This window comes from Brachyhypopomus gauderio, unplaced genomic scaffold, assembly GCF_052324685.1.
Source record: "Brachyhypopomus gauderio isolate BG-103 unplaced genomic scaffold, BGAUD_0.2 sc50, whole genome shotgun sequence".
NCBI classification, from domain to species: Eukaryota; Metazoa; Chordata; class Actinopteri; order Gymnotiformes; family Hypopomidae; genus Brachyhypopomus; species Brachyhypopomus gauderio.
Window position 1 is genome coordinate 2,547,243 of NW_027506875.1, and position 20,766 is coordinate 2,568,008.

General features: G+C 44.4%; 1 protein-coding gene and 1 long non-coding RNA gene across 2 annotated transcripts in view; one reads left to right on the forward strand and one right to left on the reverse strand.

Moving 5' to 3' along the window:
• Window positions 1-2,337: 2,337 nt before the first annotated feature.
• Window positions 2,338-20,766, reverse strand: part of LOC143487753 (NACHT, LRR and PYD domains-containing protein 3-like) — a 291,094-nt gene continuing 272,665 nt past the window's right edge. Inside the window, exons 16-17 of the mRNA XM_076986895.1 lie at window positions 2,635-2,811; window positions 2,338-2,391 (exon numbers count right to left, since the gene is read on the reverse strand). Of these exons, the coding sequence (XP_076843010.1) occupies window positions 2,385-2,391; window positions 2,635-2,811 (184 nt within the window). The 3' untranslated portion in view covers window positions 2,338-2,384. The remainder of the gene's footprint in view (window positions 2,392-2,634; window positions 2,812-20,766) is intronic.
• Window positions 17,925-19,975, forward strand: LOC143487786 (uncharacterized). The gene is made up of 3 exons (XR_013124365.1): window positions 17,925-18,236; window positions 18,493-18,619; window positions 18,715-19,975. It is a non-coding gene; the product is annotated as an uncharacterized LOC143487786 (long non-coding RNA).

Sequence of the window (20,766 nt, forward strand, 5' to 3'; positions counted from 1 at the left end):
GTAAGGAAGACACCTAGGATGTGGATTAGCCGCGGAGATCGCTCTGTCAATCTCCCACACAGCACAGAGGAAGCAATCCGCTGGGAAAACTGGTTCTTCCTCCGTGGAATCCCTGCTCTCGGGGAAGGAGCGAGAGAAGGCATCGGCTCATGTGTTCTTCACCCCGGGGCGGTAGGTGACCTGGAAATGAAACCTGGAGAAGAATAGAGACCAGTGGGCCTGACGTACATTCATTCTCTTGGTGGTTTTCAGGTATTACAGGTTCTTGTGATCCGTGATTACAATTAGGGTTGTCCCGATCCGATATTTGGATCGGATCGGCCGCCGATATTAGCAAAAAAATGCGTATCGGTATCGGATCGGCAGACACGAGAAAATGCCGATCCAGACTCCCGATCCAGTTTTTTTAAAGTCCGATCCGGGTTTTCCAGCGCACCCATTTAGATAATCCATTCCAGTTTTTGCTAGTGAGAGTAAAATCCGGTCCGCATTTTCCAGCACACCTTCAGCACACGAGCATAGTTTCTGCCCCAATTTAGCTCCGTGGCATCTCGGACCGCCGTGTAAATTTGAAGTTATTGGTCAGTTGTGTGGGATTATTTTACCTTAAAGGATGACAAAGACGAAGAGGTAGAGTGCAACATATGCCACAGTAAAGTCAAGCGTTGTGGTAAAGCTGTAAGAACTTTTAATACCACCAATCTAATCAAGCATTTAGCGAAATACCACCATAAACAACATGACGAGTTTCTAATGAAAACCGAAGACAAAAAGAAAGGTCCTACACAACTAACACTGGCAGAAACGTTTGAATTGAAGGGAGTGTATAGATGGGGATGGAGCAGCAAAGTGTGGAGTAGAAGGCATTTTGCTTTTAATTAGTTTACGATATGTGCACGGATTTTTTTTAAAGCTTTGGTTTACACTGATGGATGTTAATGTTAATGTTAATAATAGACTATTTTCCACTCAGGTTGTGTGTTTTTTTAAATATAATTTACAATATTATTTGCACTTGTGGCTTTTTAATCCTTGGTTTACTGATGCTATTTCTGTTTGTTATTTAATATTTTGTCTATTTTGAGTTTATTAATTGCTAAATAAACAGGTCAGTTTCTCCTTACCAACCATTGTGTATTATTCAAACACACTCAACTGGCTACTTGTTATCAAGAGTAAAACGCTTTTCAACATGAGTTTGACAATAAAGTAAGTTTGTTAAATAACTTTAAACTTTAATACATGCTCGGATAGGCCGGTATCGGTATCGGCCGATATCGGTATCGGATCGGAAGTGCAAATAAATATCGGTATCGGATCGGAAGTTCAAAAAGCTGGATCGGGACATCCCTAATTACAATGAAGGGATGTCTAGCTCCCTCTATCCAGTGCCTCCACTCCTCAAAGGCCAGTTTCATGGCTAGCAACTCAAGGTCACCTACCCCATAATTACGCTCGGCGGAGCGGAGTTTCTTGGAAAAGAAGGCAATCGATTTAGGGGAGTTGTGCTTCTTAAAGCGCTGTGACAGCATGGCTCCTACCCCTACATCCAAAGCGTCCACCTCCACGATAAAGGGCTTGCTTGGATCAGGCTGTTAACACAGGGACAGAAGCGAAAGCCCGCTTTACCGTCTCAAAAGCCTTCCCAGCTTCGGCGTTCCACCGTAGCTTTTTAACGCCCCTACGCAGTAAATCAGTGAGAGGCCTCACGATCTGGCTATATGACCGGATGAAATGCCTATAAAAGTTTGTGAAGCCCAGAAAATGCTGAAGCTCGTGCCATATGTGAGGACGATTCCATCCCATCACAGCCTCCACCTTGCCGGGCTGCATGTGTATGGAACCTGGCCTGATGATGTAACCCAGGAAGTTTACCTCGGTGAGGTGAAACTCGCACTTCTCAAGCTTGCAATAGAGCCTAGGTTATTGAAGTCAGTTGGATCTAAACCAGTTTTTTTGATGATCAGGGTGATTTCTGCAATTTTGAATTTAGAGGGTAATTTAGAGAATTATGGTCCACACAGGGGAATACATGTTTCATTCATATATATTTATTACCTTCAGACTACATTTTATTGAGTAAAATATGCAACATGATCTTCATATACACACACACAATTATTGTGATAATAATAATTATTATTATTGTGATAATAATTCCACTTATACCACCTACACAGCTCCATAACATCACAGTGTCGATGTTTATGAACTTGGAGAACAAAACAAAAGTATAAAAACATTAATTTTACTTTTCTGAACCATTTTACTGAACATTCCAGTCATATGGCAACAGTTTCAGGACAAGCGTGTGTGTGTGTGTGTCTGTGGTCGTCCTCTTCTCTGTATATGAGTCTCAGATCAGTTCATCTCCACTGAAGTGGTCAGATACTGTAAGACAGAGAATAGGACAGAATCAGACATGAACACACACTCATCACAGTCAGACATCACACTCTATACACAAACTCAATCAGTGTAAACACTCACTGTAGTGTCTCCAGTCTACAGTGTGGATCCTGTGTGTGTGTTTGTGTGAGAGAGAGAGGGGACATTGTGTGTGAATGTGTGTGCATGTGTGTGTGCGCATGTGTGTGCGTGTGTGAGTAAAGAGTCAGTAAGTCAGTAACTCACTGTAGTATCTCCGGTGTACAGTGTGGATCCTCCAGTAGATCAGAGAGCTGCTTCACTCCTGAGTCTCCTGGATTATTTTCGGTCAGTTTCAGCTCTCTCAGGTGTGATGAGGGGTTTGACCTCAGAGCTGAACACAGAGCAGCACAGCCTTCCTCTCTAATACTGCAGTTAGACAGACTGTAGAGAGAAGGAGAAAAACTCCTCACACATACACATCAACACACACGTGAACACAAACATCTCTCCCACTCCCACACATACACACACACGTTGCCTCACACACACACACATACACGCCTCGTTGTCTCCCCCCCCCCTCACTCCGCCTCCCGTTTAGGAGTTACATGTTTAATTCATGTATATTTATTACCTTCAGAATACATTTTATTGTCTTGTTCAGTCCTGTGTATTTAAAACCCTTCGTATTTCTCCTCAGTGTCAGTGATTGTGTTCATGTTATTCATTCCAGAGTATTCATGTACTTATTCCTGTGTGATCCTGATCTTTTGAGTACTTCTCATTTCGCTGCCCAGTCGCCCTGTGTTTTCTGTTTCCTGGTTGTTTCGTTTCTTCTGCTTTCTACCCGTGTTTGATTTCTAGTATTTGTTCTGTCATGTTTCCTGTTCGGACCTCCTTACTGATTTGACCAATGCCTTTCTGTTTGACCCTGATTTTGGAATTCCCTTCATCAAGTTGCATGGGGATCGAGAGGTGCGTGACCTAGTGGTTTAGTTCAAGGAGGGGGGCTTAAGTGTGGGCCATAAAGGGTCGGCTGGAGATCAGGTTATGGAGGTGCCCCGGAGGTCAGTGAGGAGTAGGCCTCTCATCCTACTGGTTGGCCGGGCAAGGGGCACATTGCTTGCACAAGGTTAACATTAAAGTCAGTGTGATTTACAGTGATGAATGGTGGTGGCTGATTAAATTACCAGTGCAGTAATTTGTATTTGCCTGCACTTGGTCTGTGTCACCAATCAATTCTCTAATGGCGCATTTCCACTAGGACCTGCTTGGCGCGGTACGGTTCAATACGGATCGATTCACAATGGAACGGTACGGTCGCGTTGTGTTTCCATTACAATGGTGAACCACCCCAATGTGGGTGGAGTCGCTGTTGGCGCGCGGGTTGTAGTGTCGTGACATCATTTGTATACGAACACAACACCGGTCGACGCCCCTTAACACATAGCATTATTGTATCTTATTTATCTTTATCTTCATTATTGTAAGTGGTTGCTCTAATTATTGATAATAATTTGGTATTACTCAAACAGGCTGAACACACCCTGCATAAAAAGCATCAGTCATACAATCAAATGAAATCAAACTTTATTATGAAATATAGATATTTAAAGTACAACATATGTAAATAATATAGTTATAGCTAAAAAAAAGTGCAAAAAGCAAATATATACGTATAGCTTTATATGAAATAAATATTTATAGTACTACAAGCAACATTTTGTGTGCTTTTACTGGCGTCTGTCTCGCATGGTGTTCACAAGTTCGCCAAGCACCCCGAGGAAAGCCCGGTTGAAGGAAACATTTTCCGCCAACTCCGCTCGCCTCGTCAGTGGAAGGGGAATCTTGAACGTAAAAAATAACAAATATTAAACACAAGCATTCCTGTGAAAGCAACAACAATATAGCGTAACTCCACAAAATGTGTAGCACATCATCGCTGCTCATGCTGTGTCTATGGCTACAGTTAACTAGCAAGGCTAAGAGCTAGCTATTGTACAGTAGTGACTGTGGTGGTAACATTAACTACAAACACAGCTCTAAATTCCTGCGTTTACAATAGATGCGTTCATATTACGTTCATATTACATCTTTTACGAGCCTAGTAGTAAAACTGTGAAATCACAATACACTCGCCATTCTCCGTGGCCTCCAGTACCGACATTGTCCAGCACGTTTTCTCTTCCGTTACTGGCTGGCCGGTGACCGTATATGACATCCATTTGCTGGAACCATTTCCAGTCTTTGCGGTTTGCTCCGCTGCGTCCGTTATGGTCCTTCACCGCCCGGTAATTGCTTTTAAGCTTTTTTAGCTTGGACCGACAGGCACTGCTGAACGGACCGCTGGTAGGCATGAGTGGCCATTAGTGCGCAAACCTCGCTAAAAACCTTTACATTTCTAGTGGCCCCGTCCAGTTCCCCCTGGATTTTTTGATCGCTGATTATTAACAGAAAGGTTTGTACCTCGGCGTTTGACCAGGGAACAGACTTCGCTCCTTGGGTTTTAAAAATGGCTGAGGAGTCCATAGCATAGCGGAGGAGTCGCTCTCCTGACGCAACCAGTGACGACACTCCCTGGCCAATCAGTGTCATGCTGTTCTTCCACGTCACAGAACTGTACCGCTTCGGAACGGTTAGAACCGCTCAATCTGTCACGTTACGGTCCCCGAACCCTTCCTTTGGGGCGTGTGTCTGCGTCTACTCGTCTGCGTCAGTGTATCTCCGTGGGTGCGGGTGTGTCTTGTAATTATCCGTCTCACCTGTGGCTCGTCTCGTCATCACGTGGGGTTGATGTGGTCTGTCTATTTAATGTGCGTTCGCGCAGTGTCTTGTGCTCGTCGTTGTCTAAGTCTGCATGTTGTGAGCGTCGTCTTTATGTTACTCGTGTGCTATTGCGCAATACTTGTGCACTTAATAAAGTGACCGTGAGTGAAACTGAAGGATTCTGTGTCTCGTCCGTCTGCCGCCTCCCACGTCACATTAAGAGATCGTTCAGTACTTTACTCAGTGCCATTTCAGTGTCTCTGAGCGTAGAAACACTTCAGTTTAACTAATGTAGGACCCTTAAAAATGTCCTGTGTATTTGTATTATCTTCTTTGTTTTTTTATTGTAAGTATAAAAGAACTGCTTTTCCCAGAAGCCTTTTCTGTTTTCGCGGCATTTTCTCTTTCCCGGGGTTCTGGGACGGATTGGAAAAGGTTAGAGAAGAAAGAAAACGAGGAGAGAGAGAAGCCGAAGAGAGAAGTGTGTTCAGACTTTTTTCGGAGCGTTTTATTTACTTTCCATTCGCTCTGTAACAACGTTACGGTGCTGTTGCACTATATAGTGGTACAAACTGCAGCGTTTTAGTTTAGTTTTACAAAAAAAAAAACTTTGAAGAAGCGGATCGGTTGGACTGTGAGTATCAGAGCATAGCAGTGACTACGAGCTGGTGTTGCTGCGTTTCCTCGCGTCTGTCTGGAGCGGCAAGGCCGGGCATCGTGTGCGAGTTAAACGACGGTGCTTTGAACTTACTGTCACGCACGGACTACGTTGTCGGCCGGCGTGAGTGCTGAGGACTGCTGCGTTACGCCTGGGATCTCCGTTGCTCCGTGAACTGTGATCTCGAGGTGAACTGTGAGTAACGAGCCAACTGACTGGGTTGACCCATTCAATTCACTTTCATTTCCGCCGTTCGAAGTGGAGTAATAAGTGCACCAACATACTGGGCCCCAACGAAAAGCGCTTGAACTGTGTTATGGGTGTTCTTTTTTTATCTCTCATTCGTTTTCCTGTTTACTAAGCTCAGGGTTTAATTCGTACGGTTTAAATCTACGTTTGGGGAACACATAAGCCCTATATATATATATATATATATATATGTAATATATATATTGAAGTGGGAGTGTTTTACTTAAAACTTGATTTTGGATTTGAATTTATTCTTTTGTTTTATTCATATATCAGAAAATAAAAAGACAGGAAATCGCTCCATCTTTTATTTTCTACAAACCCCTTTGTGTGGGCTATTTCTTATGAATGTCGGCATTTACACCGTAGGGTTTAATGAAGTATTGAAAACGGTTATGGAGGCACCCTTGTGTCATCTGTGAAACGTTAACTTATTTAGCTAAAGGGTATTTAAAACTGCAATCCATTGTATTTTGAGATGTACGCCCCCCAAATTTATATTGGGCGCCTTTAGGGAGGGGTTACATTTTTGGAGGCACCGCTGGGATTTGTTTTTTTTTACACAAAACTGTACAAAATTTCTTGTTTGTTTATGTGATACTAGCAGTCATAGTATGGAACTTAGTGAAGCTACTGAGTGGTGTAAACAAGAGAACGTTCATCCCGCTAGTGCTGTTGTGCTGGGTAAGGTTCCCAGGGAGGTGGCTGATGAGGTTATCCTAAGAGTGTTGGGAACAGTCAAGGTGTTTGGGCGTACTAGGATAAGGGGTCGTCGTAATTCCTCAGACAAACAAGTGTTTATTCTAATAGAAACCAGCACTATGTTAGAGCCACATACCATGCCCCCTGAGGTCGGCATTGAAGGGGAGGTAGGACCCTGGCCTGTACATCTAGTGAGCCATTTAGGAGCTGAGCATTTTAGCTCAGGGGATGATGCTTTCCGGTCAAGGCTGTGTACACTGCTAGAGCAAGAAGGCAAGTCTCTGGATGATGTAGTGTCCTTGGCTAAAGAAAATCAACACCCTACAGCTGATCTAAGTGCAGATCTAGTGAACGCTATAGGCAAACTGATTGACAAATGTGGTCAGGCATCCTCGGATGGGCCTGGCTACAGGAAGTTGAGGATGTTCTCCGGAGTGAGACCTGTTCCCCCTGGTGAGGAGGAGTATGAAATCTGGGCAGAGCAAGCTAATCAAATGGTCAGTGAATGGCAGTGTAGTGAGGCAGCAAAGAAACAGCGCATTGTAGAAAGTTTAAAGGGGCCAGCAGCTGATATTATTAGGTTTCTAAAAGTTAGCAAACCTTCTGCCACTGTTATAGATTACTTGGCTGTTCTTGATACTGCTTATGGGACTATGGAAAGTGGAACAGATTTAATGGCAAAGTTTCGGCACACCTACCAAGAGAAAGGGGAAAAGCTATCCAGTTTCCTGTACCGACTGGATAAACTCCTCCATCAGGCTCTGTCTAAAGGAGGGATTGAAGCAGCCGACTTGAATAAAACACGAGTGGAGCAGCTGGTGAAGGGTGCTCTTACTAACGACCTGGTTGCTCTCAGGATCCGACTCATCCATGCTTTGCGAGACCCCCCTTCCTTTTCACAACTGCTAAGGGAGGTTCGGGAGGAAGAAGACTGGATACAGTCCAGAGAAACTGTGAGAGCAGAGGTCGCTACCACTCTTGTATCTCAGTCACCTAAGACTTCTGAACTGGACAGTTTGAAGAATGAAGTAAAGGAGCTGTCCAGTCAAGTCACTAAGCTTTTGAATGTGGCTACAGTGAGGTCAACACCCCGTGAGTTGACTGGAGGGACTGAGACTGTCCACCAACAGGTGCAAGAGGAAGTTTCACAAAAAAAGACAAGGTCCCAGCCCAACACAATCCTGGCAGGGATTTTCTGCTACCGGTGTGGCGAAGACGGACACACCAAGAGAGAGTGTAAGGGAGCTGAAGACTTGAGAAAGGTGAACCGGAAGCTGATTGCTCGGATGAAGGGAAACTTCATGGGGGCTCTGTGAAGGGACGGCACCGGGCTCTAGTTAAGACACGTTCCACCCAATGTCCATCTACATTTTTAGGCACCACAAAAATACCTAAGGGGTTGGTGGGTCCCACTTCAGAGGTACCAGTGCAGATAGAGGGGATCTATACTAGGGCACTTTTAGATAGTGGTTCTCAGGTCACCATCTTGTACAGAAGCTTTTATGATGCTTACTTGACACATTTGCCAATAGAGCCAGTGGAAGATTTAGAAATATGGGGGCTTAGTGCTCACAAGTATCCTTATGATGGGTATCTGTCAGTCAAACTAGAGTTTACTGGAGGAATTGCGGGGGTGCAGGAAGTCATAGACACATTAGCGTTAGTGTGTCCAGACCCTGTTTCCAAATCCTCTGTAGCACTTTTAGTGGGAACAAACACTCAGACTGTAAGAAAGCTTTTCAATTCATGTAGATCTAAGGGTGGGGAACAATTTTTAAGCACTATGACCATACACCCCATGATTAGGGAAGCTTATGAGTTCTTGAGAGAGTCTGGCGCAGCTTCAGATGAAACTGAACAGAAAGGGACTGTTTGGTTCGTTCAGCCCCAGCCCATCACGTTGCAGCCCTGCCAAGTTGTTAGAGTTGCTGGCATGCCCAAGTTGCCCGGCGAACTGACCAACTCACACCTATTAGTAGATCAGCATGAAGATACACATACTTCAGCAGAAATACAAGTGAGACCTGAAGTTCACCCTGCAACAGTACTGTCACAGAAACGTGTGGTTGTCACTGTGAGAAATGTGTCCAGTAAGCCTGTTGTTCTGAGTAGAGGGATGCCTCTTGCCAGCATGTTTCCTGTCACTATGGTGCCCCAGCTGAAGACCCCCATCTCTGAACCAACCACTATCTTGTCTCACAGTTCTTTTGATTTTGGGGACTCCCCAATGCCAGAAGAGGCAAAGCAACGTCTCTGTAAGAGAATGATGGAGAGAGGAGAAGTGTTTTCTTGCCATGAGTGGGATGTAGGCTGTTCCAAGAGTACTCAGCATGAGATCCGATTGACTGATCCAAAGCCCTTCAGAGAGAGATCTCGTCGCTTAGCTCCAGCTGATATAGAGGACGTGCGCAAGCATTTGCAAGAGCTTAAACAGAATGGCATCATTTCTGAGTCAAAAAGTCCCTATGCATCTCCAATAGTCGTGGTTCGTAAGAAGACAGGCAAGGTCAGGATGTGCGTGGATTACCGGACTCTGAATCAAAGAACCGTCCCTGATCAGTACACAGTTCCAAGAATTGAGGATGCACTCCATAGCTTGTCAGGAAGTAAGTGGTTCACAGTGTTAGATCTGAGAAGCGGGTACTACCAGATCCCTATGAGCGAGGCGGACAAAGAAAAGACGGCTTTCATCTGTCCACTCGGGTTCTACCAATTCGAGCGGATGCCGCAAGGGATTTCTGGGGCCCCTGCCACTTTCCAGAGGGTTATGGAACGCACGGTTGGAGACATGAACTTCCTGGAAGTCTTGGTGTACTTGGACGACTTGATTGTTTTCGGAAGATCCCTGGAAGAACATGAGGAAAGGCTCATTAAAGTTCTTGACCGGTTAAGAGATGAAGGGCTAAAGCTGTCACTCGATAAATGCCAGTTTGGGAGAACAGCAGTCACCTACGTCGGTCACATTGTGTCCCAGGATGGGATAGCCACTGACCCATCAAAAACTGAAGCTGTGTCAGCATGGCCCAAGCCTCAGACAGTGTCCGAACTCAGATCTTTTCTGGGATTCTGTGGATATTACCGTCGGTTTGTGAAGGATTTCTCCAGAATCTGCCGTCCTCTTAATGAGTTGCTTCAGGGCTCTTCATCTCGTGCCAACCTGAAAACAAAAACTGGAAAGTCTATGCGGAACAATGTTCAGGTCAAAAGCACTGAGCCTTTTGGTTCCAGATGGACTGTGGAGTGCGATGCTGCATTTAATGAGCTTAAAATTCAGTTGACCCAGACTCCTGTGCTGGCGTTTGCTGACGCCCAGAAGCCCTATGTGTTGCATGTCGATGCCAGCCTAGATGGCTTGGGTGGCGTCTTGTATCAGGAGCATGACAACCAGTTGCGACCTGTGGCCTTTATCAGCAGAAGTCTGTCCCCATCTGAGAAGAGATACCCAGCTCATAAACTGGAATTCCTAGCTTTAAAATGGGCTGTGGTGGATAAACTGCACGATTATCTCTATGGAGTCCCCTTTGAGGTCAGAACTGACAACAACCCCCTGACCTACATAATGACATCCGCAAAGCTTGACGCTACAGGCCACAGATGGTTGTCAGCTTTGTCCACCTACACGTTTGGTCTGAAATATAGACCAGGGCGCAAGAATGTAGATGCTGACTCTTTGTCCAGACGTCCTCATGCAAGTCTTTCTTTAGATGATGAATGGCAAGAAATTCCAGCTCCAGGTGTTCGTGCTATGTGCCAGGGACTGTTCATTGACACTGGGATGAGCTCTCAACCAAACTGTCTGGTGAATCAAATAGGAGTCCATGCATCAGCCATACCCGAAGTATATTGTCAGAGCACTAAAGTGGGAATTGATCAGCTGCCTACTTTCAGTAAAGACGCAATTCAGGCTGCTCAGCAAAGTGACCCTAGTATTGGGGAGGTCTTGTTGGCCCTCAGCCAGAGCAGACCTGCCACAAGTATTCGGACTAAACATCCCAACATTAAAGTGTTGAAGAGGGAGTGGGAGAAATTGTCTCTTGAGCAAGGACTCTTGTACAGGACGATTAAGCTGTCCGACCAGAGGACAAGACGACAACTAGTGCTCCCCAAGCAGTTTCACAATATTGTCTTAAAGTCTCTGCATGATGACAATGCGCACCTGGGTTTTGACAAAACCTATGCCCTAGTACGTGATAGATTTTTCTGGCCTCGCATGAAGCTTGAGGTAGAGGCTTATTGTCAGACCTGTGACCGGTGCATCAAGAGGAAAACACTACCTCAGAGAGCTGCTCCCTTGTCCCACCTAAGTAGTTCTGGACCTATGGATCTTATATGTATCGACTTCCTGTCCATTGAGCCTGACTCTCAGAACATATGCAGTGTCCTGGTAGTGACGGATCATTTTACAAGGTATGCGCAAGCTTTTCCCACCAAAGATCAGAAAGCTGTAACAGTGGCCCGAACCTTGTGGGAGAAATATTTCATTCACTATGGCCTGCCTACCCGAATTCACTCTGATCAAGGGAGAGACTTCGAAAGCAGACTGATCCATGAGATGCTGACAATGCTGGGAGTGAAGAAATCCAGGACTTCCCCCTATCACCCTCAAGGTGACCCCCAACCCGAACGATTTAATCGGACATTGCTGGATATGTTGGGAACCCTGAGCACACGCCAAAAGCCAAAGTGGAGCCAGCACATCACTCACCTGGTGCATGCATATAATTGTACTCCAAATGAGGCCACAGGTTTCTCCCCATACTACCTTCTATTTGGCCGAGAGGCTAGACTGCCCATTGACGTGTGTTTTGGAACCTCTGCCGATGGGGCCTCAAAAGCGTCACACTTGAAATATGTGTCAAGAATGAAAAAGGAACTTGAACAAGCCTATAAGTTGGCTCAAGCTACCTCTGCAAAGATGAACCAGAATAACAAACAGCGCTATGACCAGAAGGTTCGCTACCACTGTCTAAGCCCAGGGGACAGAGTTCTCATCAGAAATCTTGGGCTCAAGGGAAAACAGAAACTGGCTGATCGATGGGGTCCCAGTCCCTACACAGTGGAGAGTAAACTGTCTGACCTGCCAGTGTATCGCTTAAAGCCTGTGAATGGTGTGGGGCCTTCAAAGGTCATGCACCGTAATCATCTCTTACCGCTTGGGCAGGAGGTTAGATTAAGCCCAGGAGTTGACTCCAGTCCAGTTGCTTCGCCGAGAGTTTTCAGGAAAAGGAAGGCCAAAGACCAAAGAGCCGCTTCTGTCCCTGAGTCGTCTGAACCAGTTTCTGATCTAGCATCAGCTGAGACTAGTGAAGGTCCTGAGTGTGCCCTACAGTACCTCTCAGATAGTGAGTCTGAGTATGGATGGGAGGCCGAGGACACTCTGCAGGATTCCCGGATGGACAAAGAGGGGTCAGGTGAGCCCATAATAGAGTGTGATCCTCATGACATTACACCGGGAACTTTATTTGACACATTATCCGACACTGTAGTTTCTTCACCTGTTAGGGAGGTAGAAGATAGCCAGAGTGAGTGCAGTGCCGATGATCCCTCTAGTACAAATGGGGCAGAAGAACCAGAAGGTCCTAGAAGATCAGAGAGAAGTAGGAGGCCTGCAGAGCGTTTAACCTATGATAGGTTAGGTGACCCTAGTAAAGAACCTGTGATAGCTAATCAGTGTAGTGCTGGAGTGCCTAAAACAGAGTGTGTACATTTCCCCTTGCATTACAATAGTTATCATGCTTGGTGGTGCAACTCTCAAGCTTTATGTGTGACCTGTATGCGTGCATCTGTATTTGTGCCTTGTCCAGTTCTTGTGAAATAGCTTTGTTACAAGTGTATTAAGTAGAAAGTGTTTAGTCCTAAGAAAATGAGAGCCCAGCCTGGGGACACGCTTTTTTTTTTGTGGGGGGAGAATGTAGGACCCTTAAAAATGTCCTGTGTATTTGTATTATCTTCTTTGTTTTTTTATTGTAAGTATAAAAGAACTGCTTTTCCCAGAAGCCTTTTCTGTTTTCGCGGCATTTTCTCTTTCCCGGGGTTCTGGGATGGATTGGAAAAGGTTAGAGAAGAAAGAAAACGAGGAGAGAGAGAAGCCGAAGAGAGAAGTGTGTTCAGACTTTTTTCGGAGCGTTTTATTTACTTTCCATTCGCTCTGTAACAACGTTACGGTGCTGTTGCACTATATAGTGGTACAAACTGCAGCGTTTTAGTTTAGTTTTACAAAAAAAAAAACTTTGAAGAAGCGGATCGGTTGGACTGTGAGTATCAGAGCATAGCAGTGACTACGAGCTGGTGTTGCTGCGTTTCCTCGCGTCTGTCTGGAGCGGCAAGGCCGGGCATCGTGTGCGAGTTAAACGACGGTGCTTTGAACTTACTGTCACGCACGGACTACGTTGTCGGCCGGCGTGAGTGCTGAGGACTGCTGCGTTACGCCTGGGATCTCCGTTGCTCCGTGAACTGTGATCTCGAGGTGAACTGTGAGTAACGAGCCAACTGACTGGGTTGACCCATTCAATTCACTTTCATTTCCGCCGTTCGAAGTGGAGTAATAAGTGCACCAACATACTGGGCCCCAACGAAAAGCGCTTGAACTGTGTTATGGGTGTTCTTTTTTTATCTCTCATTCGTTTTCCTGTTTACTAAGCTCAGGGTTTAATTCGTACGGTTTAAATCTACGTTTGGGGAACACATAAGCCCTATATATATATATATATATGTAATATATATATTGAAGTGGGAGTGTTTTACTTAAAACTTGATTTTGGATTTGAATTTATTCTTTTGTTTTATTCATATATCAGAAAATAAAAAGACAGGAAATCGCTCCATCTTTTATTTTCTACAAACCCCTTTGTGTGGGCTATTTCTTATGAATGTCGGCATTTACACCGTAGGGTTTAATGAAGTATTGAAAACGGTTATGGAGGCACCCTTGTGTCATCTGTGAAACGTTAACTTATTTAGCTAAAGGGTATTTAAAACTGCAAACCATTGTATTTTGAGATGTACGCCCCCTAAATTTATATTGGGCGCCTTTAGGGAGGGGTTACACTAAGAGTACACAGGAAAAAAGAAAACACAATCCAGCAGCGTGTCTATGCAGAGGGTTTAAACATTTAAATCAGACTAATCAGAGAGGGTTTAAACATTTAATCAGAGATTACGCTTACACTCTGAGCGGCCCGTCTCCAGCATGCTCGGTGCACCTACAGAGAGAGCGAACACCCACACCCACACACACACCCACACCCACACACACAACAATTGTAGGCAGGGACTGGGACAGGAAACGTGTGAGAGTAATCATCACAGTCATGGAAAACGCTACCGTGAAACTGCATAAACAGATGCAAAGGTTTATATAAAACTACTGATAGTAGTAGTACTATCACAATCACATAAAGGTTTATATAAAACTACTGATAGTAGTAGTACTATCAAAATCACATAAAGGTTTATATAAAACTACTGATAGTAGTAGTACTATCAAAATCACATAAAGGTTTATATAAAACTACTGATAGTGGTAGTACTATCAAAATCACATAAAGGTTTATATAAAACCACTGATAGTAGTAGTACTATCAAAATCACATAAAGGTTTATATAAAACCACTGATAGTAGTAGTACTATCAAAATCACATAAAGGTTTATATAAAACCACTGATAGTAGTAGTACTATCAAAATCACATAAAGGTTTATATAAAACTACTGATAGTGGTAGTACTATCAAAATCACATAAAGGTTTATATAAAACTACTGATAGTGGTAGTACTATCAAAATCACATAAAGGTTTATATAAAACTACTGATAGTGGTAGTACTATCAAAATCACATAAAGGTTTATACAAAACTACTGATAGTGGTAGTACTATCAAAATCACATAAAGGTTTATACAAAACTACTGATAGTAGTAGTACTATCAAAATCACATAAAGGTTTATACAAAACTACTGATAGTGGTAGTACTATCAAAATCACATAAAGGTTTATACAAAACTACTGATAGTAGTAGTACTATCAAAATCACATAAAGGTTTATACAAAACTATTGATAGTAGTAGTACTATCAAAATCACATAAAGGTTTATATAAAACTACTGATAGTGGTAGTACTATCAAAATCACATAAAGGTTTATATAAAACTACTGATAGTAGTAGTACTATCAAAATCACATAAAGGTTTTGTCACGGTGAGGCGGCCCCCTACCGGCGGCCTCCGTCCACAGCGGCTGTTGTTGTTGTTGTTTGGTGACGTCATGTGCGTCCCTCAGGTGGGCGGAGCCCGTGATCCGTCTCACCTGAGGGTCGTTTGTTTGCCTATATATGTCTTGTCTTTGTACCAGTTGACCGCTGGTCATTATATCCTTAATTTGGAGATAGTGCACGGGTTTTAGGTTTGCACACTTTCTAATAAACCATCCTTTTTCCCTGAGACTTGGCGTGATCGCTTCCTTTTTGTTGCTCACCCCCGCCCGTCACAGAATGACCAGCCACCCTTCGGAAGCCACCGAGTCTCTTTTTCTTTCTCCTTCGTTCGTGGTCATGTCTCGTGGTAAGTGTTTGTCTGCGTAGTGTTTGTTTGAAGAGATCCGCCGTGCTTTTGTGTTGTTTGTGGCACGGCGAGGGACAGGGCTCTCGTCCTGGAAATACTCTTCGTTTTTGTTGTTTGTTTGTTTGAAGAGCTCCGCTGTGTTTGTGTTTGTGGCGCGGCGAGGACCAGGACGTCTTCCCTGGGAGCGCTCTTCATGTTTTGTGTGGGAAAAATGTGTAAATGTTGACGGACGTGTGGATCCGTGTGCGTGCTCGTTGTTTCATGTTAAATGTTTCATGTGTGACGCGGTCGCCGCTTGTCACTGTCGCCTCGCTCCCCGTGTGTCTTGTGTTTTATGTGGGGAGCGACTGCGACTCGGAGCGGCGCGTCACTATTGTGTATGTGTATGTAGAGCGCGCATGTGTGGGTCCCGTCTGTTTGTTTGTACACCGTTTGTTTGCTTGTCTAGTCTTTGCGTGTGTGTTGTGTCCCAGCGTGTTGTCGACTGTTTGCGTGTAATTCCATGCATGCTCCTCCCCCTGAATGTGTGTTTGGGGGGGGACCGGCTGTGGTCCCGTGCCATGGGGTGTGGCACGGAGGGCGTCTCTCCCGAGGGAGACCCTGAATAGGGTAAGGCGCGTTTGTGTTTTGTGTTTGTGTGTGTGTGTGAGGTTGAGTTCTTTGTGCAGGTGCTTCTCCTTGGCAGTGTTCCTGGACCTTGTGAGGGTCTCCACCTGGCAGGAGCCCCCTTGTGTTGTGGGGTGACCGGAACCCGGTCGTGAAGAGCCCCTCCCTAGAGGGCTGGGGCCCCCGGATGTTTGGGGACCATGGGGCTCCGGTCTGAAAAGCTCCTGCTGGGGATGGAGATCCTCCCTCCTGCCCGGGGTGACCAGGAGGCCCTTGGGGCTGCTCCCTAGCCCGCGTCGGGGGTGCTCTGGGCCTTGGTCTCTGGCGCTCCTGGGTTGGGTGGAGGAGTCCACCTTGAGATGAGAGGCCCCGGGAGGGGTTGGCTCCCCAGGAGGCTGGGGTGATCCCTAGCAGAAGGCAGGGGTCAGCTCTGGGAGGAGGTAGGTCCAGGAGGTAGGTGAAGTAGCCACGCCTTGGAGAGGTAGCCTGCACGCACACACACACGAGGGACAAAAGAGGAGCCGTAGCCCCTCGTCCTCACACCCGTGGGGCTTACCGGCTGAAAGCCGGTTAGGGCGTGAGGGCCCTGTGACCGACCGGGGCATGGTTTTGTGTTGTTAACGGCCCGGTCGGTCCAGGGTCCCGCCCGGGGAGGTGAGCTGTGTAATGTTTTGTGTTTTATGTTTCAGCTCCTGGACGGCAGGAGGTGTGTTCCTGCCTGTCTCTGCCTTCCTGCCCCTTCATGTTTTGTGTGCAGCCGCTGTGTGCCACACACCCAGTGGAGGGGAGTGCGGCTTGGTGGGGGGGTCTGTCACGGTGGGGCGGCCCCCTACCGGCCGCCTCCGTCCACAGCGGCTGCTGTTGTTGTTTGGTGACGTCATGTGCGTCCCTCAGGTGGGCGGAGCCCGTGATCCGTCTCACCTGAGGGTCGTTTGTTTGCCTATATATGTCTTGTCTTTGTACCAGTTGACCGCTGGTCATTATATCCTTAATTTGGAGATAGTGCACGGGTTTTAGGTTTGCACACTTTCTATTAAACCATCCTTTTTCCCTGAGACCTGGAGTGATCGCTTCCTTTTTGTTGCTCACCCCCGCCCGTCACAGGTTTATACAAAACTACTGATAGTAGTAGTACTATCACAATCACATAAAGGTTTATATAAAACTACTGATAGTGGTAGTACTATCAAAATCACAAAGGTTTATATAAAACTACTGATAGTAGTAGTACTATCAAAATCACATAAAGGTTTATATAAAACTACTGATAGTGGTAGTACTATCAAAATCACATAAAGGTTTATATAAAACTACTGATAGTAGTAGTACTATCAAAATCACATAAAGGTTTATATAAAACTACTGATAGTAGTAGTACTATCAAAATCACATAAAGGTTTATATAAAACTACTGATAATGGTAGTGCTATCAAAATCACAAAGGTTTATATAAAACTACTGTGCTGCCACTGCTGGAGTGCAGTAGCGCCACCAGCCCACTAGGGGAGCAGGTGGACAGGTCAACCTAAGTTTCTGCAATAGACTCTATGCACGAAGTAGTCCCTACGTATTTCCGCCTAAAAACCAGCCAGTTTGCCGACTTCCGGTGCAGCGTTTTCAGTAGCAAATAGCTTGTTCGGCGGTGAGTGCGGTTTCTATTTGAACACATTATAACACATTTTACCATTTTTTTGTAAATGTTTTTTTCACAGTTGTTACCTATTAGCCCACAATTCTACTGAACATGAGCTTAAGACCGTTTAAAAAGCAGCGATGTATTGGCTCTACAGCAGAACATTGCTGTGTACCCCTGTGTGAGGCTTCTGCTAAGTACAATACTGTGCTTAGCTTTCATACTTTTCCGGTGGATAAAGATTTACGTAAAACATGGATTGTAAACATTCGACGGGACAGTTTTACTATTACCAACCATACAAGGGTGTGCAGTCCACGTTTCCTTCAAGAGGATCTAATTGAACCACCAAAAACTAACGGACGTCGGAGACTTCGCAAGGGAGCTGTTCCAGTTTTATTTCAATGGAACAACTACAGTGTTCCAGTATCGAGACCAAGCGTTTGGCAAAGGAGAAAACGTCCATCTGATGAACCTCTGGGTGAAGAGGAGCCAGTGGAAGAGAATCACCTGTTTGAACATGACTATTGCGCTGTCCCCGATCCCGCAGCCCTTGATCTGGCACTCCAGCAGACTGATGAGCTGCGTGAAGAGGTAGAGAGGTTACGGTCTCAAATAGAAGATTTATCCGTAAGACAGCGGTTCTGTTTGAGGAGATTTGCATCTTCTGACGAAGACATACGCTTCTATACAAGGTAGGTTAAACGTGATGTATGCATAGCTACCATACTCAACCAAGATACTGTATGTGTTTAGTCCTAATTCACGAGCAATACCCCTTTGATGTTTAAAAAGAGGGCTGCTTCCTAGTAATACAAAGTAAGCAAGTGTTCAAAATGGCTCATTCCTTGAATCAACCCAATACTGATGCAGAGGTTCTAGTTAAGAATAACTTTTTCCAGAAGCTGGTTTGAAGATGATTTAAGCCAGTGTTTTTTTTCTACAACACAGGTTTGCAACATACAACCATCTAATGGCATTTTGGAGCCTTATAGAACCATCAACGGGCAAAATGTTGCGTATCACCAGAGCAAGAGCGGCATCCAAGAAGAATCAAGACATCATTCCTTGTCCTGCAGTAAGTCTAATAAACTACATGAACTAATGTCATTTCTAAATGATTTTGTTCACAGAGATAAGATTTATGCATCAAACATATTTATCATTTTCCAGACACAATCCCTGCAACCCATAGATGAATTTTTTTTATTTATGAACTACCTCTCCCTGGGACTGAAACAGAGGGACCTGGCCCACAGATTTAACATCAGTCAATCCACTGTGAGTCGAATTCTGGTAACATGGGCAAATTACTTGTACACAGTGCTTGGGGCTGTGTGCATATGGATGTCACAGAAAGCAACCAAGGCTCACCTACCAGAAGAATTCAAGGACTATGCAGATACACAGGTCATCCTTGATTGCACAGAACTGCGTTGTCAAACACCATCTTCTCTTCTCCTGCAAAGTGAAGTGTTCTCAAGCTACAAGTCTCATTGCACTTTCAAGGGCTTGGTTGGCATGGCACCTCATGGTGCTGTCACTTTCGTCTCTGCCTTGTACGCAGGTTCTATCAGCGACAAACAAATTCTGAAGGAGTCAGGGATTGTGCAGTTGCTAACACAAGAGATGGCCATAATGGTGGACAGAGGCTTTCTTGTGGATGACTGTGTGCCATGTAAAGTCCACAGACCTGCTTTCCTGTCCAGCAGATCCCAGATGCCAGCCTCTGAGGTCAGGGAGACTTGAACGACTTCGGGTTCACGTGGAGCGCCTGATACGCAGGGTGAAGCAGCACAAGCTTTTTGACACAGTTATCCCTCTGAGCATCACAGGAACTATTAACCAGTTTTACACTGTTGCGTGTCTACTAGTGAACTACCAGAATGGACCTTTAGTAAAAGAATGGGCAAAAGGTCAGTAGACAAAGTTTACACACAAACAGCAAAGCAATTTAAAAAGTGAATCTATAAATATATAATTTAGAAGATACTGATGATATTACATGTTTGTTTTGCTATTTAACTTTGATTACCAAATTGTATACTGTGTACTTATGGAGGAATTAAGACTAATTAGATTTACAGGCCTGCACTTCTGACTATTCGATTTGTTTTAAAGTCAAACAGCAGCATTTGATATTACATATTACAAAAATATAAAAGATTTTTATTTACACACAATACTGTACAATCATCAAATCTACTTATACAATGTTCTGTTCTACCCATGTATCAATACTAAAGTTTATCATTCAAATTAGAATGTTACTCAAAGTTCAAATATTACAAATAAACCTTTACACACACCATTGCATGTATTTCTGTAGTATTATTCCCCATACATGTATGTAGTATTGATCGTACCTTAAAAATAATCAATGATTAAATGTAGGTTTTACATTTCATCATGTGTATTTTGAAGAAACAAAAGTAATTGTGTGGAAAAAATGAATAACTTGTGTACACATTATGAACTCTGCATTACATGAAAACATGTTTTATATGTTAATGAACTAAGAGGCAACAAAATAAACACTGAAACAATTCTTTCCTGATGAACAACAAAAACATGACATTATGTCATACAGGTAAACCAGGTAAGTATTTAACGAAACAGGATTACTTAACAATATAACCATTTTTAATAAATAATTAAGCCTACCAATAGGGGGGGGGGACCTTACTGGGAAGTCCTCAACTCTGGGCTTATGTGGTGTATCTACATATGAGCCATTATATCAACACATCTTTGAAGAAAGACACTTATGCAGATAAATGTAAAAAAAAAAAAATCTGACTTTTCTCTTATTGTCTTTCTCACTTGGCTATCAATGTGAATTCGCTCAATGAATATGTCATCATGTGTATAAACCACAAAGTCACACCATTTCAGCCCTGAGATCAACAGCTGTCCCTGAATTTGCCAGTAATAGGCATGCTGGTGCTTCAGAGCAAGGGTGCCATTCATAGCACCAAGGTAAGTGCAGTCAACATAACTCCTGATATTTTGGCATTTAACCTCTACAAGGCCATAAGGTGGGTACTCTCTGGGATCATAAATGAGACCATCAGGAGAGGCCCCCAACCAAGGAGCATCTGGGTGTACAAGAAAACCACAAGGTGAGAAGTTGACATTTCTCAAGCCACAGTACTCTTCCACAGCAGCAGTCTCCATTGCCAGCCCCCGTCTCATGTCAGCTGTCTGGTGAGTGCCCTTCAAAAT